The sequence below is a fragment of the Drosophila erecta genome, unplaced genomic scaffold (assembly GCF_003286155.1).
Source record: "Drosophila erecta strain 14021-0224.00,06,07 unplaced genomic scaffold, DereRS2 tig00000126-arrow-pilon, whole genome shotgun sequence".
Classification (NCBI taxonomy): Eukaryota; Metazoa; Arthropoda; class Insecta; order Diptera; family Drosophilidae; genus Drosophila; species Drosophila erecta.
The window spans coordinates 3,754,604-3,778,909 of NW_020825209.1; the positions used below are offsets into that span (position 1 = coordinate 3,754,604).

The 24,306-nt window shown below is 38.9% G+C and overlaps 1 protein-coding gene across 13 annotated transcripts in view; it reads left to right on the top strand.

The window, feature by feature from the left end:
* Positions 1-24,306, top strand: part of LOC6550895 (small conductance calcium-activated potassium channel protein) — a 48,397-nt gene that overhangs the window by 12,761 nt on the left and 11,330 nt on the right. For 6 of the 13 annotated variants that reach the window (XM_026982593.1, XM_026982594.1, XM_026982589.1 and 3 more), the window contains 5 exons: positions 11,268-11,404; positions 13,527-13,746; positions 13,878-13,979; positions 18,222-18,538; positions 18,671-18,775. In XM_026982593.1, coding sequence (XP_026838394.1) covers positions 11,268-11,404; positions 13,527-13,746; positions 13,878-13,979; positions 18,222-18,538; positions 18,671-18,775 — 881 coding nt within the window. Of the gene's footprint in view, positions 1-360; positions 1,276-11,267; positions 11,414-13,526; positions 13,747-13,877; positions 13,980-16,033; positions 16,040-18,221; positions 18,539-18,670; positions 18,776-23,330; positions 23,467-24,306 lie in introns of those variants that run through there. The other 7 variants (XM_026982596.1, XM_026982590.1, XM_015155518.2 and 4 more) reach the window with 6 other exon arrangements.

A 24,306-nucleotide genomic window follows, 5' to 3' on the forward strand; every position in this document is an offset into this window, starting at 1 on the left:
TAAATATTTTAGCTTACGTTTTTCTTTTTCTTGTGATAAAGCAGACGAATAATTTTTTTGCGAACATAATTACGCTACTGAATATTGCTGAGTCTCATAAATTTGTATTTTGCATTTCATAGTAATATTGGACAAATTACAAGGCATATTCCTTTGCATTCCTATTTGTACTTTATTATGCATTTATAAATGCATTATAATTCTGGTTGAGATTAAACTGCCTGCGAAAGTGCAACAGACAAGTTGCAATTTTTTTAATAACTGAAAATATAATTTTCGTTGTGCTAATGGCTTCAAACGGCTGCAATTTCGTATGCTTTACTGTACTTCTGGGGCTATTTATCAACCGTGGCTTGCGTACGGGATCTGGGAGCCAAGAGATCGGGTGTTCGGGTACTCTCTTCGTTCTTCTTCCAACGCTCTTCGCTTCTCCATCGCAACGTAACAGGAATATTGTGGTCGAGTTAATTTGAACTAGCTCTCCGCTCTGCCCGCTTCGCTGCCCGCGGCGACAGCGACGTCCTCGCCGCTTTGAAGATTCCGTTTCGTTTCAGCGCCGTTTCATTTTCAGTTCTCGGTCGGTTTCTGTTTCAGTCTGTATTGTGTTTACACCCATGGCTGACGTAGCGAGCGCAGAGGAGCTAAACCTTCGAAGGCGACAAAATAATAATAAAATCAAATAATAATAAAGAAATACCTATATATATATATTAAAGAAAATACGAATAATATGCACAAGTACATGCATGACAGATGAAACGAAGAACAAGACAACAGCAACGGCCACAACAACAAAGGCATGAACAGCAGCAACAATAATTTTAATAACGATAATAGCCACAATAGCAACAGCAACAATTACAGTTACAGCAACAGCAGCTATCGTTACAGTTACAGTTACAGTTACCGTTACCGTTGCCGTTACACTTACAATTACGTTCACGAGTCCCGTTTTTTTTCCAGTGCGTGCGTGTATGTGAAATTGTTATTATTAACAACAACAAAACCTACATCGGCAGCGGCAAACAAACAAAATAGAGAAGAAATAGCGTCAGTTTTCATTTAACCGGATTCCGGTACTCACACACACACACACACATACACAGACACACACTCACTCACACAAGCACACACCCACACCCATACCAGCAACGAGCAAACATTTAAAAATGAAAGACGAAACAATGCGATAACGGGATAACTAACAAACAAACGAAAGTTTAAGAAGAGGAAGGCGAGCAAACGAACAAGAAGAAAAACAACAAGCGAATTAAGGTGAATAATATACAATATTTTGTGGGAAATATTACGGGTATCGGGAAAAGCAGAACAAATATAAATACAAAAAAAAACGGCAAAAGCAAAACAAATAAAATAGCTATTGCAAAAGTAACGGGAGTATAGTAGCATCGCCTCGGGGTAAGAGAAAGTAAAAGGAAATAATAAAAAAGGAAACAGCCAAAGAAAGCGTACACATAAAAGACCCATAAAGCACAAGAAAACATCTAAAAAAGAGAAGAGTAAAGAGATGGGAAAGCACCGAACAAAGGCAATTGTAATATATCACAATCCATAGATAAATAGATAAATATCTTGCCATACTCTCCATAAAGATGTTGGCCAAGAAATTGTCAAAAGAAAAGGAAGAGAGGAAGTGGATAGCCGGAACAAAGAATCTTAACATACAGTTTATTGTCTATTGAGTGGTTTTGGAAGACAAGTGTATCCTTTTCCCCAAAAAGACGGCCTAAATATATGGCATTCGTTCAGTTTTCTTACATATTTCTTGTTATTACATTGATAGCTAAATTTGTAAGTTATTTAAAGAAGAAATCGATTTGTGTAGCACTTGATCGAATTCATAAGACATTACACTTAAGAATAATAATTTTGATCGGTAACTCTGCGAAGACATTCAAATTCAATCATTCAATCGTTTTTTCCACCCAGCTTTTAAATTTTTCTGTAGGGTACATTGAGTATATTCCATCGGCAGCAAAATACAAGTAAAAAAACGTGTGCTTAAAAATATCAATCGGCGCTATTGAATATATCCTGACACCAGCAAAAACCTCTTATCGTTGCGCTGATAGAAAACGTAACATATTTCTTGGCGTCCGCTACTAGGCGCACACACACGAAAATAATCAGGAAAAGAGGAAAAACTTTGAAACGGAGAGTAGGCGAAATTTATGATTTTCCCGCATATGTGTGTGGACAAGCAAAGATATATATATGTATTTATATGTACAAATTGCAATATGCGAGTAAGGGGCGCTAAAGAAAGAAGCTCAAAGAGTGATTCAAACTTTTTTGGTTCAACCATAAACTTTTTTGCGCCTTGAATATTTTATGAAAGGCAGATGAAGTACACAAGTTGGAGTAAAGTCCATCATTAAGCGACCAATATATATATTGGACTATATAAAAACAACGCCAAAGAATATCTTGTGTAAATTTCAAAGTAAAAGTAAGAGGGATAATATTAATATAATTACTGTCTCTGGATGGGGAAAGGCAGTCGCTGTCACATCTCTTCAACATTCCGGCTAAGAGTTACGACACATTTTTTGGGCATACTTTCTGCAGCTTTCGTTCTCATTCTGTCGCTATTTCGGCCCATTCTTCTTCCATTTATTTTTTTTGTTTTCGTCCTCTCGGTACACTTCAAGTTGAGTTATCCTAGTCATAGTCCTTGGAGACTGGCTCAAGTCAACCCATTTAACCGGCAGCACCTGGCCATGTCTTAACTGATTGTCCCCCGTCTGGCTGCTTCATTTTTCTAGTTTTTTCGCTGGGATTTCTCTGGACATCTTCTCTGCTGGTCTTTCTCCTATTTTCATCTTGTTTTTCTCCCAGTTTTTATGACATTTTCTGTTGCTGTTTTCGATGGTGTAGAAATTCCAAGCCGGTTGCATTAAGTTTCAGTTCCGGCTTGTTGATTGACATTTCCTCTGCTACTGCTTTCACTCTCTCTTTTTGTGTGACTTTGTTACATGCCCTTGCTGCGTGTTCTTCTGCGATTGTGGGTGTACGTGTGTGTGTGCGTGAGTGTGTTAGACTTATCCTTTTGGCCGGTTGACAGTTTTGGCCAAAAACAAGGAGAAAAAGCAAAACGAATCCCATTTTTTCGTCTGCCAATGGCCCAGGCAGTGGCAATCTTATGCAACTCGCTACGTTTGATAAACCGCAAGTGGCACTGTGTGTGTGGGTGGCTGGGCGGTTGTTATGTAAGGCTGTGAATGTAATAACAATGGCCAAGATAAGAGCATCGAAGCGCCAAGCAAACGCAATGAGCAGCGAAACGTGAAAAACTCCAAATAATCTACAATAAAACAAGAGGAGAAAGGCGGAAAACAACGAGAAAAAAATAAAATAAAAAAAATATGGAAAAAAAGACGGAAAACGGAAAATAAGAACAAAAATAAAGGGCAACGGGGCGGATGAATGTCGGTTATTGCGTATACGTCATGTTGCCAACGTTCGCCGCTGTTATTGTTGTTATTATTAGGCGGGCGTGGCCAAGTGGGCGGCTGGCTCTCGAAAGATAACGCATACGCCGCATGGGTCCACGTTTGCCGCCTTTAAAAGATGCAAATCCCAATGAGGCCCACTGGCTGCAAACAATTCTGAATTATTAAGTTACTCAATCAGGCTTGGCCCTAAGACCTTAAACTCACTTGAAATGGGATTTGGTCGAGGGTTTAGGTACGTCTCTGCTGTTGGTGGGATTATATAGGCCTCGGACGCGGGGTGCCTTACAATTGAAGGTGGAATATACCAAAAAAAAAAATAAGAATTCAATTAACAAATTCGCCTTTCGAGCGTTCGCGTTATGGGTACACGCATAAACAAATCCGCAGCGCAAAAAGTTCCGGGCTGAGGAAAATTTCTTTAAGGGATTAAATTTCCATGCCTCAGCGCACACAAACGCACATACACAGAGGGAAATAATTGTGATTTATGTATCTTAGAAAAATACGCAAAAAAATACGATCACGATTTTATAGAATTACGAAAGGATTCATATTTTTATTTCGACTGATTTACCATAAATGTAGACTTAAAGTGCAGTTTAAGGTGGAATTTTGTTTTTCGTAGTGTGTTCTATACATACATACAAATGCTTTGAAATATGAGATTAAAATGAAAGGTTTGACTCGTGTTTTTGGGGCATTCGACGCAGGAATTTGGTGAAATCCCTTCCTGGCGCGTAGCTACGGCACAAAGGGACATTTGGGCTGCATGCTCTATTTTTTAGGGTATTTCGGCAATGCCATTGCCGTTTCCAGCAGTGTATGCTGTATGCTGTACAGCAGTGTATATGAAAACGTTGAGAGACACGTGCCCGAGATGGATGCCAGTTCTGTTTTCCCCGCCTTCATTTCTCCAAATGCCAGTTAAATGTTTCTCTTTTTTGTTTCCCCTTTTTTTTTTAAATCCCAACCTTATTACACACTTACCTGGGCCCCACGTGTGTGAGCTGAAAGTTTTGTTATTGTTTTCGCGCTGGGCAACGGAAGCCGCACGTGGCCATGACCGCCATATTGGCTGGTCGTGAAAAAAAACGTAAGAAAAATAAATAAAAAGCATGCACACTGAAGTAAAATCAACAGCAAATTGAACTTCATTCCAATCGAATCGCATCGAATCGTATCGAATCGTATGGAATTAAATCGAACCGAACCGAACCGACTCGACTTGCATATATGGTGGGTCAGCTTGTCATTATGGCGGAAGGAAATCATTGTAAATGAAACCAAATTGCCCGCCCCTCCGCTGTCCCGTCCTTCATCCTCCTCTCGCCTCGTTAGGCCACCTGCTATTTGCATTTCACTATTTCCCTCTGGATAATTGAGCGAGCATGCGAGCCTAACTGGGTCTAACCTTCAGCTAGCCCTAGACTAGCTATTCTAGTTGGCTTAACTCCATCGCCCATGCCCGTGCCATTGACGTTGCCATCAAATGCGAAATACAATGCCTTCGCCCTGCCGCGGTATTCATCCAAAAGTGAAAACATTCGAGTCAAGGCCACGGGAATGGCTATGTCTATTTGGTATCGTTTGTTTATTAATTATTTGGTTAGGCATTCGACCGCCCCCATTTGACATGCACTGAGCGAATAAATAAGTACTGGCTTCAATGCTTCAACAACCACTTAGTCACATTTAACTAACAAGGGAAACTACACGGATCAAACTATGCAATTGCTCTTTCTATTCTTACGTATATTGCTGTGTAGTTTAGGCATTAGCCCTTAAAGTCCCTCTTCTATGCCAATTTGTGTTACCATGTTTACCCATTGGTTATTGGCAAGTTTTTCTGTTTGCTTGCCAAACATTTTAAATATGTTCCATTGCCAGTCGTTTCATTATGCGCTCGCCAAGTGTGTCACAAGTCGAAAGTAAACAATTTTCAATTCCCCAACAATTTGCATTATTATTTCGTGGCTTTTCCAACAGGCCCACCACGCTGCCACTTGAGTCACCTTAACGATTCTTGCGTTTGTCTTTTCGAATTTCAATGGACTGTGTGCGGTGTAAGTGTGTCTGTGTGGGTGTGTGCGGTTACAATAGGGTTAGTTATATTGATTTTCAATCATAAGAACCTGCAACATGCAAAGACCAACTAACACCTCGTTCAATATATATGTATGTACATGCCGATGTACTTACATAAATATATGTACATACACATGTACATCAGCGGCCCGGTGACACGCCCCGCCCATTGACATTAGCCGCTTTCGAGACGCCTTGAAGGGTTTTGCTCGAAGACGTCTCCCTGTCATCGTCGAGTTATCATTATTATATTAACTGAATGCGCCGCTTTGGCACGCTCCAGCCTTAGTGCCCCATCCCGCCCCTCTCCGCAGCAGCCACGCCCCCTGATTGGGCCTTCTTGTATATGCGAGTCGGTAGTTCCGGCAATCAATCTCCGCCAGCAGATCCAAAGAAGCAGTGGCCTTTTGTGGAGCTGAGACGTGTGGAACCGATTTGATTAGTGATGAAAGGCCAACTACAAACTAACCGCATTCTCTCCCCCCAAAAAAAAATATGGGGACAGAAGAAAAGAATTGTCACAGAAATGGGCACAGCCCTACCCTCCCCAATTGACCAAATTGTGCACTCAGGGTGAACTAATTGAGTAATTCAAAGTTTACAGGTCCCAAATACACAACACACATACTCGTACAATGGCACTGCGAGAAACGCTCTACTTTCTGGCTCTACTTTAGGTGATTAATTATTATGCATATATATTATAAATTTGGCCAAAATCACGATTTTAAGGGAATTTATAACCTAAATATAAAAGTGCCTGTGAATTAAAATAACTGCATAGATGGCTCTATATATCATGTCATATGTATGTCTTTAATCGCATCGGAAACTCGCTTTCCTGTGCTGTAAACATTTCTAAGGGTGCACGACAAGGGCAAGGCAAAATATTACTTATCCGCCTAATTAAGCTCCAACAAAGCGAACACTTCATTATATATTTCCTGCACTCCGGCTGGCAGAGATTGGAGATGGATGTGGAGTGGTGATGGGAGCGGCGGGGCGGGGCGGGTAGATTTCCTGGCGAAGAAAAGAAAACGTAACCTTAATGTAATGTGAATTACGCTAAATTTATTAGGCAACAATGAGTTAGCAGAGCGCGGGGGCAAACGGAAACGGAAACCCAGGCAAACCGAAAAGCGGAGGGGAAAAGTCTCACGAAACCACGCACACACACGCACACACACGCACACACAAGCACACATGAGGCTGAGCCTAATCGTCATCGTTAACTCCGACTTCAGGACCTCTTCACCCTGGATTTTCCAACCAGTCGTTACCAATTTCGTCGCTCGTTTCGTATTTTCTCTCCTAGTTTCGTTTCCTTTTTGCGTGCTGGCCGCGTTTTGTATAGGAAACTCGATAATTTCCACCAATTTCCTTTCGCTGCATATGCGTGTGTATGTGTGTGTGTGTGTGTGAGTGAGTGAGTGTTAGCCCCGTTAGCTGGCAAAGTATGCGTGTCCATGCGAAGCTCATAAACTCTGTGTCGGCAATGAGTATGTTAATTTGGTTAGAGGTGAGAACGCAGGTGAGAAATAATTTCGGGGCGTGGCATCGGCTAAATGCCAATGGCAACAACACATCTCTTTTGTGTGCGTGATCGCCCACAGGCCAAAAACAACAAGGATAACGCAAAAAAAGGAACAAAATAAAAAACAAAGAACTAGTAGACAGATAAAATTGGTGCCAACATGGGGTTGGGCTACCAATCGAAATTACTTAACCAAGTACTTCAGAACAAAAGTTTGCCGCAAAAGACACAAAATTACACTCTTGCAAACAACTTTCCAGCCCGTTAATTCCACTGTTTGTAAACTTAGTTGACAAATATGTACTTAAATGCCAATTTATCAGGAGTATACGTTTGTGCAGTTGATTTTCGCAACGTACTTAAAAGTAGAACAGCACACATGGGTCACTCAAATGTTAGTTATGGAAATGGTTCAATGAAGATATTCGAAGTATTTTCGATTTATTAAATGTATTATTGAGCAACAAATCAACAACATATTTGCATCTATTTTGCCATGTTTTCCATTTCGATTGCAGGGTTACTATGTTCATTTGCCTCGAAGCTAATTTTATTTAGTGGCCACAATATTTGATTGCATAGATTTTAAAATTTGATTATGGTTTGTTTAAGCACACATGAATTTTGGCCATTTCCATCGATTTAATTGAATTCCACGGCTGGCGAATAATATGTTTTCGGTATTGTTGAAATTCCATCAACGTTTTATAAGTTATCCTATTCATAACATTCCGCATTTGAAATTCCGTGTAAATAGAATTTCTCTGCTATTTTATTCTTCGATGGCTTTTCATTTCACTCCACTTCACCAAATGCGTTTCTCGTTTAATTTATGCCCGATGGTCTCGCAATTGTGTGGCACCCAAAAGAGCTTATTTCCTTGCCCCAGAACTTGCAACAATTTCAAGTTAAATGACTTCCTTTGGGGCATTCATTTAATCTGCTCCTTACCGTTTTATTTTTTCTTGGGGCTTTCCTCCTACCGTTTCGCTTTTCAACTTAATTAAGAAATCCAATTAACATCATTGACATTAGATGTCCTAGAATATGCGCAATTTGTTTTGTTTTTATATATACATATATATATATGTATATTGTTTCTTTTTTTTATGCCGCTGCTGTTTTCCCGAGCACATGGCACACACACACAAGTTCACGCATCTGCCGAAAAATAGATTTTCCCTCCTTTTCCGCTGCCCTTTTTGCATATGTATGTGTGGACGGGCGAAAAGCAGTACCTCGCTGGCCACCCCCGAAAATCCACACCCTTTGCTGACAAGTAGGCGTTGATGTTGATGTTGACGTTGGTCTCGTGTGTGTCCATGTCCATGCCCCCAGAAAACCAGAAAACCAGAAAACGGCCCACCGCCCATCGCCACCCACTCATTGCGTGTGTCTCGAAATTGTGCGTGTGTGCCTTTTATTTTTTTTTTGTTTTTTTGGAGGGGTGGCTGGTGGGAGCTGGGATTTGGGGACCGAGAAAGTGGGTGGCTGGCCGGCCAGCACGCAACAAACAAACGATAACAAACAATTGTGGCAACGACAATCGGATCGGATACTCAGTGTCTACATAGCATTCATTCCCCCGTTCCTTGCCACATTCTCCGTTTGTGTCTCCCTGATTTTGGTTGCGAATGTGTCGGATAAATGCTGATTGTAAAGGCTGGGAATCGTGTTTTGAGTCGTGTTTACTGCCAAGAATTAGGCAATGTCCTTGAAGGGGCTCAAGGAATTTCCAGTGCCTCTCAGCTGCGGCACACATAATCTGTTATTCATGTTGGGCCTATGCTAGGAATATATTAACATTAATAAAAACTATGGCCCCAATAAGTATGCTTTCGTTTTGATTGCCTTTCTTGAGCACTGAGTAAACAAGTACAACTAGCCATCCTATGGAAAACCAACACTTACGAGTATGTGCCGCATTAGTAGATCCTTATTTGTACAGCTCGTAACCTTTGACAGTCACTCAATCGAAACAGAACGCTTAGATTTGCACACACCGATTTGTCGTTTTACTCAATTATGACAGCATTGCCGGGGTCAAAGGGCAGCCCATTCACGCCCACAAATCTGTCAAATTATCCACATGATCGCCCACTGTATTTCGCTGTCGACCAGTCCCCAGGAAATCCCAGTCAAGTCGGACAACTTTGACTCATCTCCCTTCAGCTGGCTTAAACAGTGACACAAGTAACACAACTGCACGAGGAGCCCGAGCCACATTCAAGCAAATCTACTTAGCATAAACCAATTCTCACACACACACGCAGGCCCGCATGCACGCACACATACGAAGAGGGAGAGAGAGAGAGAGAGAGATAGGGAAGAAGAGAGGGATGGAGGCAGGGTGCTTTCATTATAGGGGAGTGGCTGGCTGGCTTTCACCGAGCAGCTGACAAACTGCGAAAGCCAAAAACTGATTATGGCTTTAGCCATTCAAAGCGACAGCACTCTGCACTTGCAAATAGACAAATTTATATGTATGTGTGGGAGAAGGCACAGGGAGAACACAAGGCGAAAGACAGAAAATTACAAAATATGACTATCAAATAGACAAATTTATATGTGTGCGGTCTAATGGAGAACAGAAAACATACGGCCATTCCCTCGGCAAAGAATATAAAATTCTAAAATATGACTTCAATTCACACTTCACGCAAAAGTACATTTCTTTTCAGTGCATCGGGATTGAGATAATTGCGAAATAATCGAGAGCGGACTGCACACAGTTCAATTCGCTGCGAAAATTGAGAAATATTCAGAAAATGAAAATTAAATATAAGTATATGCACTTGATACTCAGCTCTCTTTGCTTTCATGAACAGACGCGTTTCTTCAGCATTTGTGCAAATTTTTTGTGTGTTTTTCGTTTCGTTTCTTTTCCCCTTTTTCTCCCAAGATCCCGTAAGTGAAGTACAAGCTAAGCTGGAGCCTTGTCGCCCAGTCACGTAGTCTTTTTTCCCACAGTGTAGGTGGGACTGAGCTGTTCTCTATAAACAAATATTTGGATTTAGCAACTGAGTGAGCTTAAATTCAAGTAGAAAAATAAAACGAAAAAAATGAAATAAGCCAGGGAGAAAAGGAATTTTGTTTCCGAGCTGAAATTTTAGGCAGTCCTGCGGCTCCCCCTCTCCCTCTCCCTCTCTCACTCTCTCTCTCTCTTTCTCTTTCCCAGTCGACTTGTGTGTGAGTGTGTGCCTAGTTTACGACTTTTACTACTTTCTTTCAACTTTCTCTCTGTCTCTTTCGGGCCCGCACAGCATATGCAAAACCGCACCCATATTGGAGGGCAAGTGGAAAAGCAGATTACTTATCTTTTAGTTTTCATTTAAATATGAAGACCAAATTGTACACACACGCCGCTTTTTCCTTTTCACTTTTCTCGCCCATTAGAGGGCCATGCATACATCTACACACAGCTTTATACTGTATGTCTGTATGTATATAGAAAGGGAAACATGAAGTGGAGCTCCTTGGGTTTTTGTTTTCACGCAAAACTCTATCTTTTAGCCAGATACAGATAGAGCAAAAAGCAAGTGGATTTTCTTTTTATTTCCCAACCGCCCTTTCAAATCCGGGCTACATCCCGTGCTTTTTTCGTCTAATTTTGGTTAGACGAAAATAATTGGATTTACACCGAATCAAGAGTCTAGATGGAGGCCAGGGAAAGAGATAGTCATGTGGCATGTGATGATGTCGTCATTCCGGAGGATAAAGAACGTTTTTCCAGGAAGATGAGTCTGTTTCTTTTCCCCGCCGACTGTGGACTGTTTGGGGGAAACCAAGTTGGAGATATTCATAAGTGTAATTTGTGTATTCCATGGGTAAGACAATGGGGGGATTTTCATTTTTAAATGAAAACCATAAAGAGAACTACAGAGTTTTTGAAATGAAAGCCATAAAGAAAGCTATGTGGGCAAGCCTTTTATGACTAACTTAAATATGAAATGCTCAAAATGAAATGCATAAAGCGTACATTTAAATAAGTTGCAAAATACGTACTGATGGTAAAGTATATGAATTCGATTTGATTTGCATAGCTATTCACCAAATGCTAGTTGCTTAAGCACTCAAGCACTCAGTCCACAAACAAACACCGTTTGATTATTTATTGAAACTCAATAAACTCCATTGATAATGGTCTAATAGCTGAAATATATACATTTTAGCTCCGCAAACCGGCGTCGACACTCTCAATTCCTGGCTCGATGAAAACACCTTCCATTGCGAACCGGGAACAGATCTCATCTGGATGCAACGAAGAAGCGGCCGAGGCACTAGTGGGTATCCACTCAGACTACCCTAGGTATGAAATGTATGTATACCCCGATCCGAATCGCCAGTAGAGTATGTATCCACAGCAGTGTACATTCATTAGCATATAGCCCCCACCCCGCCCATTCAAAGCAGCTCCAACTCCATCTAGAGTCCGTATCCAAACTGATTTGTTGCACCCACGCCCAAGAAAATCCGTTGTATAAAAACCATAAATTAGTCCCCAGACATGCAAATAATAATAATAAATAATGCATAGGTGCTATGAATTAGATACTTGGAACTAGGATTAGAATGCTTGTACTGAAAGTGCAATTTGATGTGCCATTTTCGCTCAGTGTGCAACTTAGAGAAGGTGCAGTGCCCAGTAGGGAAAGCCAATGAGTGGTCAAACGATAACCGCAACTGTGCGCAAATCATTGACTGATGTATGACCCGGGGACAGTAATTAGCTGTCAATGGCAGGACAGGAGAAGTGAACCCGGGAACGATGATTTGGCTAGGGCAAAAATGGAAATGGGGCAAATGTTCGGGTAATATTCATTGGGGAGTGCTTGAGAGGAGAGAAGAGTCCATGCGATTCAATTTGAGCACTCTAAAGTGAATTCCGCTCACGAATGGATTCTGGGATTGTCCTGCTCTTCTGGGGTCCACATAAATCTCTATGAATGTCGTGGATGGCAAGATATTTTCCTGCAATCACGTTGGCAATTTGGCACAGTTCAGCAGTTTATAGAGGGGGCCAACAAAAAGACGGGGGATTGAATATATGGCTATGGCTATGACTATGACAACGACTGCGATTGTGAATGTGAATGTGAATGTGGCTATATGGGCATCGAAAACGAGGACAGCCAGCTGTGTGTATGTTTTCATTTGTCAGCAAAATTTTTATTGGCCATCTTTGGCTCATCGAAAGAGCTGGTGCTTAACCCCCTCCTACCCCCCCGCACTGTCCTCTTTGTCGTCGGTGGCTGTGTATCTATAAGATACAAATTGATATGACACATTTAGAAAAGCCGGAGCAAAGCGAAAACACACAAATCTGTCATTCAGGCTGCAAGATTTATTAAGGTGCCGACTAGAGTTGAACGGAGCTGAGTTGGATCCGCTCGAGTTGAGTTCCGTTGAGTAGAGTTGAGTTGGGTTGACTTAACCCCCAGATTCCCCGATTCCCCGATCCCCCGATAACCCCACGTGAAATCTCGACACTGCCATCCCCCCTCCTCCGGCCACTCAAGCATTAGTCAGCGATCTGTGGAAAGCACTCAGGGGGGTGAAAGCCTGTGAAAATTAGTGCCAAAATGGATCAGGACCTTGCAGCAAATCCCTTTGTTACGTTTTTATTTATTTAGCACGGCATTAGGGGTATTTTATTCAAGGGAAACAAAAACTAATCACAAATAGGACGGGCTTAAGGGAAATTATGATAAAGCACGCTGAAAAATGCGGTTAGATTAACGATAATAATAATTAGTTCCTGCCTAATCAGCGATATTGTTTTGCCATCTCAAAATTAGCTCAAAATAGCATATTCCCTTCTTAAAATGTTATGTAAATTACATTGAACGCATGCCAATTAGAAAACAAGGCTCATTGGTAGACTGAAAATAAATAAATGGACCATCACAAGTAGCTTTTGATTTCAATCCCTAAATAGCAACATTCATGACATGGAATTAAAACAGCTTAACTGAACACATCCAGACATTCCATAGGCACATATAATGAAAGGTAAATGTTGGAAAACAATGAAAAATCACTGCATCAAAGCAAATAAACAAGGTGTGAAAATGCAGTCAAAGCATCAAAATGAGATTAAATCAAAACAATAAATAACTTAATGGAAATATAGTGGCTTATGTAATATTTATACAAATCGAACTACATCAATTTAGACAATCTTTCTCACAACACGACCATCCATCCACATGGAATAGAATTGGTTGATACTATAATTACATCGCCAACACGTCCTTTAATTAAAGTAGCTAAACATCGATTTATTGGTAGTGGACTATGTAGCACAACAGAATGGATTTCCCTGAGTGGGAGTGTCAAGGGAGAGAGTTGAAGGGGAAGGGGAGTGTGTTAGTGAGTGTGGGCTCTGGAGCACCCATTGTCCATCTGACTGAACTTGAATAACCCCACAGGTATATGGAAGAACGTGCTCTTACTGGCGGCAATACGTCCAGGAAGCCATCAACAAACTCGGCCAAACACAAACCCAATGTGGGCTATCGCCTGGGAAAGAGGAAAGCCCTCTTCGAGAAGCGCAAACGGATCAGCGATTACGCCCTGGTCATGGGCATGTTCGGGATCATCGTGATGGTTATCGAAAACGAACTGAGCAGTGCCGGTGTCTACACAAAGGTGAGAGTCCCCCATTTTTAACTTCCCACACATAAGTATTTAAGCCATCTACATATATGCTATAAAACTGGAATGAACGGCTCCCAAGACTAATCGGTTGAATGCATTTCTCTATTTCCCTTTTTTTCCAGGCATCGTTCTACTCGACAGCGTTAAAAACCTTAATATCTGTTTCGACTGTGATTCTTTTAGGACTTATAGTAGCTTACCATGCTTTGGAAGTGCAGGTGAGAGTGAGTGCAAATTGTATTCTTCTCTTCCAGATGTTATTGATGTTCTTGCTGATGGTCGTCATCGTTAACTGTTTAACGTTGCCGTCGTCACTCTCGCTCACTGTCACCATAATACCGTTAGAGCCCCCGATAAATCCCTACCCGAAAAAGCCCCTATATGGTCATGCTAACCTCTCGAAATCCTTTGGCCACCAGTCATCATCGCCATCCCGGTTTGTTTGTATGTTTGTTAGTTAGAGTGTTTGTTTGTTTGTTTGTTTGCTGTTGAAAACGATTTATTGTATCTGGTTATGATTTCGATTAACTTTCCATTGTTTCCCCTTTTTTATTTTCAATGTGTTTCCCGCATATTGGGCTCGTGAGCCAGTGTATGGAAGGGCGATAGAGAGTGCATGTGTGGTGAAAGTTGGTGCAAGTGTGAGAAAGTGACAACCCGTTTCCGGTTCCGTTTCGCATTCGTTCATTCCACAACCCACCTTCCCACGTCCCCCTTATACCACGGCCCATTTCGCCATTTCTCTGGACATCTGACATCTAGTACCTCTACAAAAATATGAAGAGAGTTTCATTCCACCTCCAAGAATCTGAAGTAATGAAATTATGAAAGCTGAAACACTGTACATAAAGCTAACCATTCTCATTCACCCAACTCACCTTGACCACCACAATCAATATATTCACCACAGTTGTATTTTAATTCCGAATATTCGCTTTTGAATTATATTTCATAACCAATTAAGCCCATCTTTTGTAAACCTAATAACCTATCTAAAACTATGATTGAAATACATAAAATTACTTTCTTTTTCTTTATTGACAGTCACAAGTTGCCCGGTTTTTGGCATTCCTTTTCGTTTGGTATTTTTTCCATTTAACGCAGACCCCTAAAACATGATAAAGACCGGAATTATTAAGAAAACTATTTCCATTCCATACCAAAATCGTTTCGTACTCGTTTACCTCCAATATGCGCTTCAAATTCCAGTTGCATGTACAGCACTATAATTTGTTTAATTTGCTCAATATTTTAATATATATGATCATATATATGGATATGATCCTTATATATATATTTATATATATATAAATATATATACTTATAAATAATCAATACAATTTCCACTTCTACTTCCTCTTCTTCAACTTATTGGTTTCGCCTTACTTTTCTCGTTTCGTTTACCTTACAAAAACAATCCACAAAATTCCAATAAATTAGTTAAGACATGTGTTGAAATTTATTGTTGGCATGAGTTAAATACATTTATATATAGCAATAGAAAACAAAACCCCAACCGATTTGCAAATTTTATCGGTTGGGGATCGTTCTTTTGGAACTTAGAAATATGTAGATAGCATGGGAGCATTTATTTGACTAGTTCGTAATTCTATTGATTATATCTTTAAACATAAAAACAAAACATAATTATATACTACAACATGATTGATAACAATATTATCTATTAGCAACATACTCGAATAAAACCGAAGAGAAGTGGAAGATACTCGAAAGCCCTAAACTTTCGTTAGCTTCATCGACTAAACTCAAATACTGTTTGTAGGGACAAAGTCCTGTGTTCAGTGATCGAATTTGGATTGGTAATTAATGTCTCCATATCGGTAACTCGATATGGCTATCGACAGTCCGCAAATCAGTCTTCTTATCGCAATCGAAGTGAAGTTACAAAAGCCACAAAAATAATATTTTACTCAAAACTCTCACAACTGCATTTAACCATTTCCATGTCCATGATTCAATCAAGTCAGGTCATTGATCAGTCGTCTGTCAGTCAATCAATCAACCAAACCAGTCGTCAATCAACCAGTCAATCAATCAAACCAGTCAGTCAGCTGATATACTTTCTATATATATATATATATTTATATACAAATACCCCCCCTCAGAAATCTCATAATTCGTATTCTCTTCACACAATTTGTTATCTCTCTCTCTCTATTATAATAATAACTCCGAATCAATGTTTACCCCCCCAAATTAATGTTGACGTTTAAGAGTAAAATTTTAATATGTAATTACCTTCCATTATGCTTTGCAGAATTCAGTAAGTAATACTTATTATAATATCTACCATACATACTTCAATATTTGTGAGTAAATCCAAGTCAAAACCATGCATAGTGTTATGTACCATATACGGAAGCAACCAATACCAATACCAATACCAAACCAACTCAAATCAAAAACCAAAAACCAAAAAACCCGAAAACCCGAAAACCGAACCAACAAAACATGCCTAGAGTAGACAATCCATAGATCGTACTTAGATTGAGTATATCTATATATACCATATATACTATATATATCCAAAAAAAAACATACTGAAGCCAAAAAGCAGCAACCATGCAAACTTTAAGTCGATGTTTAGCTGAAACGCGTCTGTATCGTGTCTAGTGTACATACACTTTTTTTTGCGTTTTTTTTTATGGAACTAAAAACAAAATGTGCAGTTATGTACAAATACAAATAATACTGTCACACGCCATCCAAGATCAAAGGCAACCGCTTGGCTGTTATATAGCGAAAATTGTGGCTTAGCTTTGCACCCAAAAAACCACCCAAACCACCCAACCGCAATCTCACCTTGTCTTGCAGTACAGTGCAGAATACAGTACACAGTAAACACTGGCTATGTGCGAATCGATTGTGGAAATGTTTAAGCATACGGTGGTTATTTTAATGCCTAAACCTCAATTCCTAAATTTAACTAATTTATTTAAAAAACCAAAAGTAGCTTGAATATCTTAAATTACAATTTTTTTGAAAATGGTTTTTCTTTGGTCTTGGAACGAGAAATAAAAACTTAGAAGCCTTAATTCTGTAATTCAAATTTTGTTCAATCCTTACTCTTCGTGTTTATTGCCCCTATAGATATTCCAATAGAAGTAAATTTTCAATAAATATTCCGTATATTATGTTAGAAACGTTTCTTTCCAATCGGCTTGCATATATTACATAGATGGACATGTGCACAACATACATAAAAGCATACCAGCACACATATGAGCATTCCCATTGCTAAGTCGACACTTAATATATATATATATTAATAGATATATGTGTACTATCAAACATCAAACCCATCTATCACCAAAATTAGAGGCAAAAACATCAGAGTTTGGCCAAACCAAAGAGAGAACACAGGACTTTGTACATGTGAGATAGGAGAGACCTTCCCAAAAGACCTTGTCGCAAATCGATAATCAATTAATCAGTCGGCTTAACTTGCGAATGGCTCATATGCAATTAAAAAACGAAAGACACTAAAATCAGAAGACCATGCCTTTCCTCAACAAAAGGGAAAATGCACATCATTTAGATTGTTGTGCGAATAGCCACCGCATTTGGGATGGGGAAATATCCAGATTTATCGATATTATCGATCCAACTGTAAAACCATCGATAAATAAGATATTTTGCCAATTCTACTCTGCCTAGATGTTGTGAAATTTATAGTTGTTTGTGCATATATATGGCCTAATTGCACTGCGAACTTTAGATTAATGCAGTTAAGGGCTAGGAGGCTTACCGCCAATTAAATCCAGTGTGGGGTAACATTGAACTTTATAAAAATTGATTTGATAACGACAAAGTAACGAAAATGGATAAAGGTAAACCACCAACCAAGAAAACGAGAACGAAATCGAGTGAAATGTGCTAATTACACGAAAACACGCACGCTGCTTTCTAGTAAGTACTTGCACTCACACATGCACCAAAGCACACATACACCTATACTTACCCCAACTAATGAACAAGAAATAAAACATAAGACACGAAATGAATTTCAGAGGAGATTCCAAAGCTTACGATACTTGAACTTGACTCAGGAATTGCTTCCACCACTTAAATAGAAACCATTAACACACACATACATACACACACACACACATGTAGGCACACACACTTGACACCCCCTCACCAACACCCACACGTACACATACACATACACACCATTGACGTTGTACTTGTCAAATAATTCATGCTCGTATATTTGAGTGTAATTCATTTCTGTTTAGTCGCAAAAAAACCAAAAAAAAAACCAATCAATAAATCTCCAATTATAATTAATAAATTATATACGTGTTCTCCCTTTTCTTCCCTTCTCATTTCTTTTTCTTTTTGGCACACACGAACGAATCAACGAACTTAATAACCGTATATCTATATCCCATGTATCTATATCGAAATGCGACTATAAATCCAATCGAAATCGATAACCACAGTTATTCATGATAGATAACTGCGCCGACGATTGGAGGATCGCAATGACATGGCAACGAATTAGTCAAATAGGGTTAGAACTTTTTATATGCGCTATACATCCAATTCCTGGCGAATACTATTTCCAGTGGACGACGAAATTGGCCAATAAGAATAAAACAATTGGCACCGAAATGGTGCCATATGACGTAGCTTTATCATTACCTATGTTCCTTCGATTATATTTAATCTGCCGCGTAATGCTGCTGCATTCAAAGCTATTCACAGATGCATCATCACGGAGCATTGGCGCTCTCAATAGGATTAATTTTAACACAAGGTGAGTTCAATTCAAATCAAATATGTAAGCCGCACGGTCACACTGTGCTTCAAATATAGCTTCGGTCACCCTGTGCGCTTTTTGGGTTAATTCAATTTAAAATAATTTCCCTTACTTACTTCTCCATTATAGATTCGTTTTAAAAACTCTAATGACAATATGCCCGGGAACGGTTCTATTGGTCTTCATGGTCTCGCTGTGGATCATCGCATCCTGGACGCTGCGTCAGTGCGAAAGGTAATGGCCTTATTCTATTCTCAAATTTATGATATGATATTTCTACTTGTAGAGTTTTTGATTTTTCTTGATTATTTACCATTATATTTTTGATTTTTCTTATTCTTTCGTTTCGTTTTGGTCTCAATGGTTAATTGGTTTCGTTTGTTTTTAGTTTTTATAGTTTTTTCTTATTCTGTACGTTTTGCGTTATCCGTATTTTTCATAAGTTTTTCTCTGAACGCCATTTCCGTTAACCGTTCTGATTCAATGTGTTTGCCACTAATACTTTGACATAACTATGTATTTAATATCAATGTATGTATGTACATAATGTATGTGCCAAGCATTACGTAATGTCTTTTTCAAGAAACTCAAAAACTCGAAAACTAAAGCATCTTCGTCACAAGTTGTATTCGTATTTTTTTTTATATACTCCTGTATAAAACAAGTTGTCGAACACATTTAAAAGTCCGGATAAAGGGGAAGTGGGGATTTAAGCACAGCCACAGCTTACAACATACACGATAAACAAAAAAATAAAGCGAATGCGCATTGTTGCTTATTCATACGTGCTAAAGAATTTACATGTAGCTTGCATTTTATCCGCATACACATATGAAAACCAAATCCCCGACGAAAGACCAAAACAGAAACGAGTTCGAATGCGAATCTGTAACAATCGAAATGCAATTGTCACTGTCACGTAGCGAACGATTGGATAATGGATAATGCTTGCATGTGTTTCAATTTATTTACATTTGGCATTCGGATTCGCTTGTTTTTTTTAACACATTCCCCAATCCACCCAGAAAGAACCCTGATAGCTGATTGCTTTTTTACATTTATATTTCTGTACTTTTCCCCTTTTCTGACAACTGACAACTTATCGATATATTCGATGAAAGTTGATTGTCGTCCTGCACATATCGAGGGGAAGGGGACAACAACAACAAAGCAAAAGGCGCACACACTCGTACAGTTGACCTCTAAAATACAAACCATTTAGAGTCGGAGAGGCAGTAAAAGAATTGATTGTGACTTTATAGAGAAGTAAGATGATGCATGCTATTGCTATCGAAATCGAAGTGAACTCAGTAGCGCTTCACTTCACTAAGTGCAGTCACACTGCATGCTTTTAATGCATGTAAAGCAAATCTTACTTCTCTGTATCGCGCTTATAACTTACGCATATCCTTTCATATTTATCCCCATGCCTGTAACGTCTCATTTAACATTTTGTATACTTTATTAAACTTTAAATCTTTGTGTTTCAACGTTGTATGCTAGCTCAGTCTATATTTCTCTCTCGCTCTACTTTACTCCAACTTATCTTACTCCTCCTTCAGTAAAATCCTTCTTCATTTTCCAAGGGAAATCCTGTTTGATGACACCATTTGTAATTGAATTGGCGCACCATACGTTGCTCTCTCACTCTCTCTCTCTCTCTCTCTTTCGAGTAAACCGTTTGGACTCCCGGCTTCTGTCCCCTTTCAAGTTCTTTTTTTACTCTGTGACTCTCACATTGATCTACATATATCAGTTGTTCTTCCAATTTTTATACTTTTAATTCAATTTGTTTGTGGACTTACCACGTTCCTTAAGTTCTTCTTGTTGTTGTTGCTGTTTAGTTTTGGGAAACGAAACAAAACAAGAAAAATGACTAACAAAAAATCAAAAAAACATTCTTACATTGCATATTTATTTAATCAATTAAGCTTTAAATTCAAATTGTGGATTGTACTGCGCCTGCATTGCTGTAGATCATATCTAAACATCCGTATATATGTAACAAAATATAATATTGAAACAAGTGTTAACCCAAAACAAAACCATGAAAACAGAAAACAGAAATCGAATACCATCCATCCAAATAGGGAGCCCAACTCCAAAGAGCCAACCGATAGGTCCAACAGCTGTGTTTCTGTCAGTGACGAAAGCATATACACCTCTCCATAAGTTGTTGTTGTTGCTGCTGTTGTTGTTGTCGTCCTTATTGTTGCGTTGTTCCTATAGCTCATATATCCTCACATGCCTGTGCAGTTGGATCCATAAGATAATATAAATAAATAAACACAGGCATGTTCGAAATCGGTCAATCACAGCCAAAAGACAGAGATGATAAAAAAAGAGACAGAAGCACTCGTACCTTCCTCCTCCTTGTTGTTCTTCATCTTCTCCTTCTTCTACCACTACTATGTACGCCATATAAATATTCCCCACTTTCATTTCATTTTTGCCTCAGATGAGTGACACGTATTGATTTGCGTGTCACATCCTCCGCTCGATTTGTTTCTGATTTTGCTTTCCCACGATTTCATTACTTGGCATTATTTTTGGCACATGGCGATAGACTGGATTGGCCAACGAACAACTGAAAAAGTTCAGTGAGAAATATGAAATGAAAAATAAATACAACGAGTACTGACCTACCTGCATATGTATGTCCATCAATTTCAAAACGAGAAATCGAACACCAGCACACAAACCAAACGTATATGTATTTATCGTAACGATGTTGAATTGTGTTTCGAATACCATAATTAATTCGTATCTCAATGTTTTTTCTGTAGAAATTGGTAGAATTCGTTCTGAATTTCCTAAAATTTTAATTTCTGATCTGTCTGTTTCTGTTTTTTTTTTAGCCGGGTCCTGGTCGAGGTCCCAACTTTAATTTCTGTTTTATTCATTTATCTATCTGTGTCTGTATGTGTGTCTGTATGTGTATGTGCGTAATGTTTGAGATCCCTGGAAAATGTATCTTTACCAATCATGCATGCTCTGCTCAGCTCGGATCAAAGCTATGTGAGTTAGATATAGGGCAGGGAATTTAAATTAAACATTTTTGGGAAATAACAGGTGAAATCTTGAGATTTTTCCCAACATTAAATGGGTGTTTACAAACACTGAATACACAAACACCAGTCATACACTAAGAAAACCAAATCATTCCCCTTTTAACGCTCAATTCCTGACTGCCTTATAAATTGTTGCTCTTATCAAAGGACTCACATTAATTTTGGTCAAAATGGATGGTCACACCGCACAAGAGTGCAGTGTGACCTTGAGCACATCTAAAGAAAGTTCAACAAAGTTTTCAGGTTTTCAATGCGTACTCCAAATAGCCAATTACAGTTAGAATATCAAAGTACGAATTTCATTTGCCAGTGTACAAGCTCTTGGCATTCATTATGACTTTTCCTTGGCAAATTGCTTATACCATCCATACACAAGCAGCCACCCACACGCCCATCGAAAACGGCACCCAATGGAGCTGTGCCGGCAGGCATGCTTCAGCATTTAGTGGCCACATCTCTAGGGCTTCAGGTGGTAAGCCTCTGCAGGTGGAACAGCGGGTTATCACGGGGAAACTCTCTGTTGGGCCATTTTAGTCGATTTGCATGTAGTCACAAGTGTGCGCCGTTTTGTGTGAGTGCGAAGTATGTGCATCTGTGCCGTTCAGATCAAGATTTATCAGTTGGAAGACCCAGCACAGAACCCAAATCCCAGCCCCAAGCCCAAGCCCAAAGCCCCATTCCAATCAGACTTTCATGCCCCTACAGGAGGAGGTGGAGAAGATGAAAAAATGCAGGAGGAGGAGGAATAAGAAGGAGGAGCAGAAAGAGGATAAAGGAGTATTATGAGAGGAAAGCAGTTTTTGAACCGATGCCGAAGCAAGTGTTGTAATCGAATTGCCAAAACTACTATCCAAACTATAATTATTCAATATTATTCATGTCATTGTATATTCCAAAATTATACCCCGCAGCCCCTTTTACAAAAAATCTATCTACCTATCTATCTATCTGTACCTTTCAATCTATCTTACTATCTCGCTCTTATCGTCTATTGAGGACTTTAAATTCGTTGCCCAAAAAGATGAAAACAATCCATAAAGATAAAGCAAATTATTTTCCTCCTGAATTTCATTTTCTTACCTTCCTCTTATTTTGTTTCCTTATCGAATTTGTTTTTTATTTTTGCGTTTTGTAATTAAATTATTTAATTTTTTAATTTCTTTGGTACTTATGCGTATTTTTTTGAAATACATGGAATCTTTCTAAAAATATGAAAAGAATTTACCAAATTGTATTCTTATTTTTTTTAAAACAAAACCAAAACAAAAATAATAGAAAAAATTTTTTACAAAAAATGTTCACATAATTTCACATCTGTTTATTTGTTTACTCCACTTCTCACCCTACTTCTGTATCCACAAATTGCAAAAAAAAAAAAACAAAATGTATGAAATCGAATATATATATATGAAAAATACCAAACTACAACCGATAAACAACCGCTACTTGAAAACGCATACGAAATACGCACAACGCATCTGAAATACCGAATTCTCTATATATATTTTTGTATACTGAAAACCGCAAAATCGTTAAACCGCTAACGAAAAATGTCAAAACGGCAAATAATATCAATAATACCAAACCAAAAAAAACGTATCATAAATGATAAAACGAACGAACGAACTGAAAATCGTACCCCATTCCCACAATGCCGATCAATTACAAACCAAAAACGATACGATCCAATCCGATTCGATTCGATCCGCTTAAAAAAGGTTCCACGATGAGGAGCACGCGAATTTGCTAAACTCCATGTGGCTAACGGCCATCACATTTCTGTGTGTCGGCTACGGCGACATTGTGCCAAACACGTACTGTGGACGCGGTATCACCCTCACCTGCGGCATGGTGGTAAGTATTTCCTCAAAAACCTCAAAAAACAAAAACAAAAAAAAAATCAAAAACCTTTCAAGAAATACCAAAACCAAAGACTCCCAGATACTCCATTTATGATACCGATAATACATTAAAAAAATACCAAAAGCAAACTAAATGAAAATAAATAGAACAGTACAGAACAGAACAGTTGCAAAAATGTATATATTTCTAAAAAAAAAATATATATATATATAGACAAACTATAAAGAAATTCTATAACCAGATAAACAATAAACTAAAACAACTACAACAACAAGTACATACATCATCATCAACAAAAAAACAGCAACAACAACAGCAAACAGCAAACTTTCATGCATAAAAATATGAGAAATCAAAACCCATCGCAAGCCAAAAAGGAGTAGTAGTATATGAAGAGAAGGAGGTGGAGGCGAATGATAATAAAGGAGGGGTTGCCCAGCAAAAGTAGCCGCCATTGAGGCGCCCCCCCAAAAAAAGAATCAAAATAATACAGAACAGAGGAGAACAGAAAAGAAAACGCCCGCTCCGCACATATATAGTATTTTATAGTAATTGTACCTGCCAAATCAAGCCAAACACACGCACGCACACACTTCCCTCTACACAGAAAACAAAATATGCCAACTCTCCAAGTCTTCAGACATTTGATTCTTCAAAAAATAACCTTTCAAGAAATACCAAATACCAATGCCCACAGATATCGCTATATTTCTAATACAATTCTGGAATTGTATGACCATTGTTATAAGTCCTGGTACCACAACTATTTCACAGTGATATACAAGTAAACATCACTGAAATCGTACGAAAAAAGCTTTCCTCATCTTGTAA